General features: G+C 25.7%; 1 protein-coding gene across 5 annotated transcripts in view; it reads right to left on the bottom strand.

Moving 5' to 3' along the window:
* The window catches only part of LOC117174899 (protein bride of sevenless), a 50,416-nt gene extending 41,314 nt beyond the window's left edge, over positions 1–9,102 (bottom strand). For all 5 annotated transcript variants that reach the window (XM_033364327.1, XM_033364328.1, XM_033364330.1 and 2 more), the window contains exons 1-2: positions 8,581–9,102; positions 186–314 (exon numbers count right to left, since the gene is read on the bottom strand). In XM_033364327.1, the coding sequence (XP_033220218.1) occupies positions 186–314; positions 8,581–8,698 (247 nt within the window). In that variant the 5' untranslated portion in view covers positions 8,699–9,102. The remainder of the gene's footprint in view (positions 1–185; positions 315–8,580) is intronic.
* Between the last annotated feature and the right edge of the window lie 3,130 nt (positions 9,103–12,232).

Here is a 12,232-nt window from a genome sequence, read left to right as displayed (position 1 = left end):
AATTAAAATTCGAAAATTTTTTCTAAAGCCTCCAGGGGACTTCGTTTTCGCACGAAAAAATTTTATGTGCCCTTATTGCATCCGGACCCACAATTACTAAATTGATGTTAATCACGATACTCGTATGTGAATTTCCTCCACAAAGTTATTTACGTCACAAATGTTCAAAAAATTTCCAATCATACCGAGTAAGAGTCCTGGTACATAAGAGTTCTTGTTTAAAGTTTGAATCACATGTAGGGCTGTTGAGACTTGCTGGTGCCCCTTGGAGGAAGAGTCGTTGCAATATGGCCCATAATTGGCACCCACGAAAACTGAAAAGAAAATTCATTTGAAAAAATTATTTTTTTTATATTTATGGGCCGCCCACAAACTATGTTACGAACTTAGAGGGGGGGGGTCTCGCTAAAAAATACGTATAGACAAAAGGGGGGGGGGGGTCAGTGGAAGTAACGTTACTGACTTAATACCATTTAGTTCATTTTCTGAACGAACTCTTATTTTTCCCACTATTTTCGAGAAACAAACGGAATTGATTTCTTTTGGTTCAAAATTCTAGTATTTAGTTGAAAATTTTATTATTTTGTTCAAAATGCAACTATTCTGTTAAAAACTCCTGTTTTTTGGTCGAAAATTCAACTGCATGGATGAAAGTTGAACTACTTTACTAAAATTTTCTTTTTAGGGTTTCGTAGACCCGGTCTGAAAACTTTATGGTTTCGGTCGGGTGTGCGTCCGTCCATCCGTCATACTTTTTTCCGGGGAGGGAAAGTGTCCTGTCCCCCTTCATTCCCCACCCTCCCATCACTTCCCCACCCTAAAAAAATTTCCGTATTATTAACCCCCTTTGCAGTTTTTTTTTAATAAATATTTTTAGGATTATTCATCTGAAAAAATTACGAAATGAAAGGAAAACTTTTCTCAATAAGAGAAGAAGAAAAGAAATCTTAAAAAATAAGTTTCTTAAATTTTAAAGTCGTATTTAAAAAAATAAACAAAAAAAAGTTAAAAATCCGGATTTCAAAATCTTTTCCAAGAAATGAAAACATACAGAATAAAATGAAATTAGTGAGATCAAGAAAGAACTGACTAATCTGAAAGAATTTTCTGCGAGAATAATGGCTCATTAACCTTTTTTTTTAACCAATATTCTCAAGATTATTAATGTGAAAATATATGAAATAAAAAGAAAACTTTTTTTAATAAAAGAGTAAAAACAGAAATCTTCCAATTTTTTTTTTTATAATAAATATTTTGCATTGAGATTCATTTAAGAATTAAATAGAAGTCCTAATATGTTACGAACCCCTTCTTTCAAGGCGCTTCCGAATTTAGAATCGTGTTTTAAGTGGAACTGTTTAGTTGAAAATTCATTATGTTAAGGTTTCTTATTTTAGTTGAAAATTAGATGAAATTAATCCTCTTATTTATGATATTATCCCTTATGTATCCTCTAAAATTCGTTCTTTTTGGTTAAAGGTGCAACTGTTTGGTTCTAAATTCATCTGGTTTGGTTGAGGATTTAAAAATTTTATATAAAATTAAATTCGAAGTTGGAAAATTAACTTTTTAGTTAAAAATATAGCTATTTTGACTAAATTGTACCTTTTTGGTAGAGAACTTAATTTTTCAGAGAAAAACTTACTTTTTTGTTAAAAAATAATATTTTTGTGGACAAAAATCAACCATTTTGTAGATAATTCCTTATTTTGCAATTAAAATTCAAGTCTTTTGTTGAAAGTTGATGTATTTTCTTATAAATTCGTGTTTTTTGGTAGACCATCAATCCTCTTGCTGGAGAATTTATATTTTTGGTTGAAACTTAAACTATTTGGTTAAAAATTCTTCTTTTTTAGTTCAAAATTCCACTGCTTAGTTAAAAGTTAATCTTTTTGCTAAATATATTAACATATTTTTAGGATTCGCCTCCTTGGTTGAAAATTTAACTATTCCAGTTTTAAAAAATTATTCTTCCATTTAAAAAATCATCTTTCAGGTTGCAATCTTTTGTTGAAAATTCTTTTTATCTATTAAGAATTTTTTCAAACTAACAATGTAATTATTCCAGTTTTTGCTAAAAACTGATATTTTCTGTTTAAAATTTATCTTGTTGACCATGCATCTTTTTTATTAAAACTGCAACTTTTTGGGTCTAAATTAATCTGGGTTGGTAGTGGATTCAACATTGTTGTAGAAAATTAAACTATTCGGTTAAAAATGAACTTTTTTGTTAAAAATTCGTATGTTTTGTTTGAAATTAACTATGTGGTTAAAAATTAAACTATTTTTATGGAAATTTAATTTTGTTGTAAAAAAATAACTTTTTTGTTAAGAACTCATCTTTTGGTGCAGAAAATGTAAAATTCGTCTTTTGAATAAAAATTGAATTTTTAAAAAATTCTAAAAGAATGAACATCGGCTTTATATTTGGTTTAAAATTTATATTCTTTCTATTGAAAATTCAATTATTTGGTTCAAAGTTTGAGTTATTTATTAAAAATTATTTTTCCAATATTCACCTCTTTGGTTGAAAATTCAACTAATTTTGTAAACATTATTTTTTTAGATAAGAAATAAGTTTTTATATGAAAATTGCAATATATCATTTTTTGTTAAAAATATATCCTTTATTAGTTTAAAATAAAACTATTTTGTACAAAATTCATATATTTTGTTTTTAATTTTGTATCCAAAACACCCGGAAATTTGTTCGGATCTCCAAAAAAATCCATTTTATGTTGAGGAATATTTAGAGGTAGCGCAAGCCCTATGAAGTTTATCACGTATTTCCCTTAAGTAAAAAATATGTTTTTGTAAATTTTATTCAGAACCGTCATTATTAGCTGAATCGAATTGAAACTCAACATTTTTCTTCAGAATTAGCCAAAGGCAGAATACGAATAAAATATTACTTTTTGAATATCACCCCATGGGTACCAAAGAAACCTTTAAGTGAAAAAATGGATTTTGCGAGTTTTTGGCGCTAATTACGATTTTCTTGAGGTCTCTTAAATGCAAATTGTTTTTATTACATAAGATACTACTTTATACTGATAATAATTGGATGTTTACATATATTTTAAAATAATTTATTATTCTTTCCAGCAATTTTCTCTTAGAATAGAATTGGAAAGTCGTGTTTTTTTTTAATTCCCCCTTTTGTCCAATTTTCAATCAGAGTGATCTTAATAATTCATCAAAGTCAAGAAAATTGATTGTTTAAACAATTTATTATTTTTGTTCATAATATTACATTTGAATAATGCTAGAAAGTTGCGTTTTGTTCTCAATTTTTTAACGATTGGTCCACTTTTCAGTTGAAGTGAGTTAATAAATAATTAATTCAATTCAGCAAAAATAATTATTCAAACAAATTATTATTGTTTATAACTATCTTGTTCTTTAATGATGCTAGATAGTTGCAGGTTCTTTTGAAATATTTAATTTTTCATTGAGTTTTTACTTAGTGAAGTAATAAATAATGAAAGTTAACAAAAAATTTATTATTGTTTATAACTGTTTTCACTGAGATAAGTGATAAAAAGCTGCGAATTATTCTGAACTTTTAAACCTTTTATCCACCTTTCACTGAGTGAGGTGTTAATTAATGAAAGTTAACGAACCTAATTTTTTAAACAATTTATTGTGGCGGATTTTTCTGAAATTTTTAGCTTTCTTCTTACTTTTTAGTTTAGAGCAAATAATAAATATTAATTTAAATTCCATCAAAAAGGCTCTTAGAAACTATTATAATAAAAAATTACATTAAATATGATGCATATAAAAAATTTGAAGATTATTTCAAAGTTTTTAATTTCAGACAAATATTTCCACAAAAAAAGAAAGAAAGATTGCTTCAAATATAATTTCCTCTAAATTTGTTAATTTGCATTAATTAATACCTTAATAGGTGACAAGTGGAGTAAACATTCGAAGGCAAAACTGCGCTTATCTGGCATTAATATAAAAAAATAGCTATAGAAAATAATAATTTGTTCAAACAATTATTTTTGTTAAATTTCATTAATTATTAAGTCAGTCGAAGTCAAAAATAGACAAATTAAGATTTTAGAAAGAAAGAACAAATTACTATCATTAAGTAAAGATAATATTATTAAAAATAGAAGTAGATTTTTTGAACAATTATTTTGTTAACTTGAATCAATTATTACTTCAAGTGTACATAAGGTTAAAAGTTTCAAAATAAAACCACAACTATCTGGCATTAATCTGGATGAAGATAGTTAAATACAATAATAATCCGTTTAAACAATTATTTTTGCTGAATTTAAATAATTATTATGTCACTCCGAGTGAAAATTGGATAAATAACTTTAAAATTTAGAAAAAGCCGCAATTTCTGGCATTATTCAAAGAGAATATTATTAACAACAGTAATAACTTGTTTGCACAATTTTGTTAACTTCAATTAATTATTACTTTACTCTAATTGAAAAATGTGAGAAAATAAAAAAAATTGCAGAAACAAACGGCAAATATCTAGTATTATTATAGAAGAAAATAGCTATGGCCAAGAATAATTTGTTTAAACAATTATTGCTTTAAAATTGATATAAATAATAATTCACATTCAGTAAAACGTGGACAAAAATTTGAAAATTTCAGAAAAAACGGAATTTCTAGCATTATTCAAAAATGTTATCATTAACAACAATAGTTAATTGTCTTAACAATTACCGTTTGTGAGCATTAATCAACCATTACTTCAGTAGTAATTGAAAATTTGACAAAAAATGGGAATTATTATAATCCGCACTTTCTATCTCTATTCCAAGAGCAAAATTGCTCAAAACAATAATAAACTGCTTCATCAATTTATTTAAACATCCAAATTTTCAGTATAAAGTAGTATTTTTATTATAAAAAATAATTTTTAGTTTTTAAAAACCACAACAAAATTATAATTGGACCCAAAAATATCACAAATTCCATTTCTTCACTTATGGGGGATTTTTAATCTTATATAATAGACTATATTATATACTTTAATGTTGAAAAATTAGACCATTTGAAATTGAAAGTCTTAATATTTGAACAATATCAGGTAGTTCTGTTTGAGCTTGTCGAATTTTTATTGTCTTATAAATAAAAATTCTGCATTTTGAAAATTTTAGTTTGAAATAAACTCAATTTGAAAATTTGTTATATATAATTTTATTAAAAGATAATGAAAAATCAATAATGTGAAAAGAGGCAAATGTGACTTAAATCTTTTCAATTCTAAAAATATATTTCGTTTCGAAAGGTTAATTCAAATCTAAAAAGTTTAAAATTGTAACAAATCAAGTTGAACAGATTGAGATTAAAATAGGAAAATTAATTCACTCTAGAAAATTTCAAGAATTAATAAAATTCAAAACGTTCAAAAGTCGATAATAATTTTAGAATAACACGTTAAAAATGAGACAATTTCTAATTGAAAGTCTGAATATTTTTCATTTAAATTTTTGGTAAAAAAAACGATATGATAAAGTTTTAGATCCATTTTTCTGTTTTAAAGCCTTTGAATAAAAATTGTTTAATTTAGATAGCTGATTAAAAATTTTACAATCTAAATCTTTTCATGTACGGAGATTAGAGACGTTAGAAAATAGGAACTCGGAATCTTAGTTTGCATTTTCGATTTTTTTGTTCCTTTTTGTTTCAAAAATGTACTGAGTGGAAAGAGATATAAGTTTTTTTAATTATGCATACCAAAGGAAATTTGCACAGGATATTGTTACAAAGAAGTGTTAACCATTCTACTTACTAAGAGGTTTTTAATATACATTTAAATTATTTTTATATTCTTAAAAAAACAATTCGTATAAACCAATTATTGAAAAAGAATAATTTTACATGTTTACGTGGATTGATTTTGTAACCAAAATATAATTTAAGTGTGTATTAAAGACATCCCAAAAAGTGGAAGAAAATTTTCCTTATCTAAAAAATGCAACCTAAATGACAATTTTCCAACAAAAAAATGTCATAGTTTATATTTAAATTTAAAAAAAAATGAAATTGATACAAAAATATATATATAATTTTAAAACCAAAAAGACAAAATTTTTCAACAAATAAAGGTTTTTTACTCAAAAAAGAAATAAAAGTTTGACTAAATTGTTGATTTTACTTTACAAAAATGTAATTTTCAAACCGAAGATATGACTTTTCAACAAAAAAATTAATTTTCCACGAAATTTCAGACAAAGAAAATGATTTATTTTTACCAAAAAAGGAGTATTTTCAAATTTAAAAAAAAAACAATTTTAACAAAATCAGTATAGTTATATTTTCAGTTAAAAAATTAATTTTGAACAAAAAAAGGCTTTTCCACTAAACAATTAAATTTTTAACCAAATATATAAGCTTTCAATCAAAACAATAAATTTTTAACAATTTGGTTCAACTTTTACCCAAGTAGATGAATTTTCAATTAAAAAAGATTAATTTTCAACAAAATAGTTACAGCTTCAGCTAAAGAGATGAATTGTCAATAAAAAACATAAATCTTCAAAAAAAAAATGATTTCTTAGCAAAGTTACTAAACCAAATCTCGCGATAAAAATAGTTGAATGCTCAAGCAAAGAAGAAAATTTTCCATCAAAAAGTTGCATTATCATTTAAGAAATAAAATTTCTACTAACCAAAATATAAATTTGTAACAAAAAATAACTTTTCTACGAAATAGTTAGATTTTCAACAAAACAGTAGAATTTTCAACTAAAAAGTATGACTTTTCAAACAAATTGCATTTTTATCCAAATTTTTATTTTCATCCAAAAAAGATTCAAGTTCACTTTTTAACACCAAAATAAGAATTGTAAACAATAAGTTTATATTATGCTATATACTCAAATTTAAAAAAAAATGAATTTTTAACAAAATTGTAAAATTTTTAACCAAACATTGCATTTGTGTCGAAGAAAAACAAAACTTCTACTAAAATAGGTGAATTTTTAAATCAAAAAGACATGTTTTTTAAAATTGAGTTAAGTTCTCATCCAAAAAGGTTTCAATCGACTTTTCAACACAAAAATAGAAATTTTAAACAAAAAGTAAATTTTCTAGGAAATTGTTGAATTTTCAACAAACAGTTACATTTGTATCTAAGAAAGATGCAATAATTCTACTAAAATAGATAAAATAGATAAGTCACAAGTACATAATTATTTTTTACATTTCATATAATTTTTGTATTTTATCATTTTCATGGCTAAAACTGCATCTGGTGGTTAGAAATTTTATTATTTGGCTGATAATTATATTATTTTTTTGAAAATTCAACAATTTCGTTAAAATGTTTGATGTGAAAATTAACTTTTTTGTCGAAAATTAAAATATATTGTAGAAAAAGGGTCTTTTTGTCATAAAAATTCAGGATTTTAAATAAATTTCTTTTCCTTTTTAACAGATAAATCTTTTTTGTTTGAAAATTAAACTCTTCTATTAAAAATTCGAATTTTCCCATTAAAACTTCATTTGCTATCGTGGAAAATTATCTTTCTTGGACAAAATGCAAATTTTTCGTTTAACATTAATTTTTTCTGGTTAAAGATTCATCATTAGAGTTAGAAATTTATTTACTTGGTTCCAAATTGAATTCATTTGTTGATTTTTTTATAATTCAATTGATTTTATAGAAAATTACTATTTTTGAAATGGAAATTAAACTTTTTCATATCAACCTCATTTTTTAAGCTTTCGAATTCAACAATTTCATTGGTAATAAATTTTTTTGTTAACATTTTTCTTATTTTCTGGTGGAACATTAAACTGTTTTTTGGAAAATTCTTTTTTTTAGCTTAAGATTTTAGCATCTTGGTTGAAATTTGTTTTCTGTATTGAATGATAAGATTTTTTGTAGAAAATTTCTCATTTCGGTTAGAAAATTAATCTGCGTTCTCAACTAGTTTGTCTAAAATTCGTAGGTTTCGGTTAAATTCAACTATTTTCGATTTTAAGTTAAAATATTTTTTGGTGGAAATATCAACTGTTACACTTGTTGTTAAGAGTCATTTTTTGGTTCACAATTCATCTTTTTGGTAAGAGATTCAACTATTTTCTTGAAAAATCCTTCTTTTTGTTTAATTTTTTTTACTGAAAATGTTATGAATCCACTTTTTATTTCAAAATGTATCGATTTAAGTAGTAAACTCAAATATTTGGTTCAAAATTAATATATTTTATAAAAAATTTGTCTTTTTTTGAAGTTTTTATTGCAGATTTCTCACATAAAATCTTTTAATTTTCTTATAAAAGTCTGTTGTCAGTGCTGTCACTAAAAGTCTTCAAAATAAATTTAGAAACACTTTTGATATATTATTAATCTCCTAGATGTAAATTTAATTGTTTACCTAGAAGAGTAAAGTATAACGTCCAGGAAAAAGATAAGTTTTCTAGAGAAAAGTTAAGGAAAGTCCACGAATTTCGAAAATGGAATTTTTAGCAACCCTGAAATTATAACTGGGAATTATTTTTTTACCCTTGGGTAGCCACCTAGAAAATTGATTTCCTGTCTCGAAAAATAACATTTTAAGGTTTCGGAGGTTTTATCAATTTCACAAATTAACTTACCAGAAAAAATAGCTTCACCTTTCGTTTCCAGAAACGTGTGCTTCTTTCCACACGTGACATTCTCCATGGCCGAGAGGCCATACAAACAGTTCAAGATCAATAAAATTAGAAGAAACATGACTTCGAATAATTCTTTTTTAAACTACACTCCATCAGAAAATTCTAAACAATTAGAAGCAGAACAAAAATTGTTTTTTGTAGGTTAGAAAATTACATTCTTGTGGAAATAATGTATCCAGTATTCTTCTGTTTAGTCGATACCAACCACTATACGCACTTGTTGTTCGGTCTGATATAAGCCTTACCATTACCACTAACATCCACTCGATACTCTTTTCGCACATCAATTCGATACTCTCTTCTCACATCCATTCGAAATCAAAAATTTTCCTCTTGTTTTGGGATATTATTATAAAATTTCCGTTTTTGAACTTTTTTCGTGTTTTTCATCTTCTACTGTACTTTAAAAATTATTTTGAAGTTTAATTTATCTACGTAGCAGTATCCCGACCGTGGCAGGTGCCTGACTGCATTATCGGTTACTCTCATGGAAGCCGTATTTCTGCTGTCTCGGTCTCTTTAAACGCATTAGCTGTGCAGCCATTTAAGAAGAAATAATTGACAGCCGGGGTGATTTTGCGGAAAAGAAGATCCTTCTCTTGACCCTCTTCTAAAAAATTTTCTATAGGTCAACCATAGACTTCACAACCCTAAATCCTCTAAAAACAGGTGAAATCGACATAATTTTACCAAAAAGTCAAAGTTGAGCTATTTTCAGAAAAAAAAATCTGCGCGCTTCGCCTAGGCGCGCATCTGTTGAATCTCGCGCTACTCGCTCGGATATTATCGCACGCTCAATTTTTGACTGACATTTGTAAATGTATATTTTCGCAACCAACTTAAAATAAATAAAAAAAACTGCAATCCATTTTGCAGACATTTTTCTCTATCTCGCGTTTTCATGATAAAAATGGGATTTTTGTTTTCATATTATTTTTTCTGGATAAAAATTTGTATCTCTTTTTTGGGTGATTAACTTTTTTCTATTACCTTGTTTTTGAACCTTTTGTCGTTTTTCTACGAACGATTAAAGACTTCACACTCTTTCCTATATTTCCCTCCTTTTTTTCAATTCCTCCTTTTTCTCCTGTTTTCAAGAAACTACTCACTTTTTCAGGTTTTCACTTAAATGCCAAATTAATTATTAGACTCGATAATAAAATGCAACTATTTTTTGATAAAAACTCTGCTATTATATTTTTCGATCCAAATTCTTCTCGTATTTTAAAATATCCTAATCTTTAGCTGAAGACTTAAATATTTTGTTGGAAAAGCAACTATATCTTAATAGAGTATTGTTTTTTGGTAACAAATTCAACTGATTTTTTTAAAGTTTATCTGTTTTCTTAAAATTAATTTGTTTAGTTAAAAATGTACTGATTTTATTAAAAATTTGTTTAATTCTTGGTAGAAAATTAATTTTTAAACTGAAAATTAAACTATTCCATTTTTGGTTTAATATTTATCTTTCTTAGACTAGAATTTAACTACATAATTGAAAATTTAGTTTTGTCAACTGAAAGTTCAACTTTTTTCTTTATTTCATCTTTTTTGATAAATAATTAACTTTCTTGGTTAAAAGATTATCTTTTTCGTCGAATGTTTAATTTTTTTGTTAAGAATTTATTTATTATTTGAGCATTCATAGTTTTTGGTTAAAAATTAACTAATTGGTTTAAAAGTGAACTACTTTGTAAAAAATTATTTTTTTTGTTGTTGTTGAAGATAGCACATTTTATTTGTACAAAATTGATTTTTTGTTGTTAAAAATTTTAATATTTGTTAAAAATTCACCTTTTATATTGAAAATTCAGTTATTTCCTTGAAAGCTGGATAAAGTAATCTGTTTCTTCTTAAATATCCATTAATAGTAATTAAAATTATAATATCATGAATATTGTTATCGAAATTAATAATAAGATTTATTAATTTCAATACGTAATTAATAATTAGAAAACGATAAATTTTGTGGATAGTTGTATTTGGTTCAAATTTCATTTTTTCAAAGATTCGCCTCTTTGCTCGAAAATTTACCAATTTCTGTTTAATTCGTTTTTTTAGATAAAAAGTACTTTGACTGGCGGAAATTTCAATTATTGCATTTTTCGTTGAAACTTTATCTTTTAGAACTTAAAAACTTCTTTACTTTTGTAATTAGATATAAATATATACAGTAGTCTGTGAAATCTCAGGTCCTTATTAGTGCAAAAATCAAATCACGTTCATATTCAAGGACTAGATCTCTAGAAACAGAATTTTTTGAATCATGAGTATTTTTACATTTTTTACAACCTTGATTGGATTTTTAGAGAGGAACTTTTAACTAAATTTTGAACAAATTAAATTCCACCAAAAAGATCCATTCTTAACAAAATTGTTAAATCCTCATCCAAGAAGGTGAATTTTCAACAAAGTGGATTAATTTTTAACTCAAAAAGACAAATTTTCAACCAAAAAGGAAATAGTTCAGTTTTCCAATAAAAAATTAATTTTAACTAAAAATAAACTAATTTTCAATTTACAACCAAAGAAATGAATCTTAAAAAAAATTTTAACGAAGTAGTTCAACTTCTGAACAAATAATTATTGTTTTAACCATGAAAGATTATCAAGCAACAGGGACGCATTTTTAACAAATTAGTTGAATTTTAAACCCATAAAGACAAATTTTCAACGAAATTGTCAGATTTTTAAACAAAAAATATTCAAATTCTTCGACCCCAGACAGTTACATTTTTAGCCAAATAGTCAAAAATTCCACCCTAAAAAGAAAAATTTTCAACAAAGCGGTTTAATTTTTTTTATTATAACATTTTAACAAAGTATTCGAATTTATAACAAAAGAATCAATTTTTTAACAAAATAGTTGAATTCGTAACCTCATAGTTAAATTTTTAACCCACATATATGAATCAAATAGTTGAATTTTCAGTTCAAAAAGACGAATTTTTCATAAAGCTATGGAATTTTCGAACAAATAAGATGACGTTTTGACAAAATAGTTGAATTTGCAACAAAATAAATCAATTTTAAATAAAATATTTGAATTTTCAACCAAATACATTCAAATTTGAATTTAGTGTCGCTTTTGGGGCTGACGGTGACCCCAAATTCAGAGTTTCGGAACTTTTTTTGTCTCACCCCTGTTTCTCTCTCTGTTTCTGTCACGCCTGAGTTAATACCGCACATCCCCAAAGCTCCCCTCATCCAGTCTTGCGGCGCAGCGTCAATTCTTGGAAACACAAAATACGGAATCACTAAATCCAGATTCGAGTGTAGCTGAATTAAAAAAAAAACACCAACCAAAAAGTTGAATTTACACTCAAATAGTTCAAAAGGAACCTACAAGGTTGAACAAAGAAGTTCAGCTTTCAAGAAATTAATTTAGTTTTCTATCAAAGGAGATTACTTCTTCACGAAAAACATAATAGTTGGTATTTCAACTAAGAAGAGAATTTAATTTAAAATACAAAACAGTAGAATTTAACCAAACACGTGTCTCCTCAATGTAAAATATTATACACTGGAACTTGGAATTAAGAACAGTATCGTGCATCGCATTTTCACAAATTCAAACCATCCTAATGTAAAC

Source organism: Belonocnema kinseyi, chromosome 6, assembly GCF_010883055.1.
Source record: "Belonocnema kinseyi isolate 2016_QV_RU_SX_M_011 chromosome 6, B_treatae_v1, whole genome shotgun sequence".
Taxonomy (NCBI): Eukaryota; Metazoa; Arthropoda; class Insecta; order Hymenoptera; family Cynipidae; genus Belonocnema; species Belonocnema kinseyi.
Note: the sequence above shows the minus strand (reverse complement) of the source record. Positions and strands in the feature narration are given on the sequence as shown.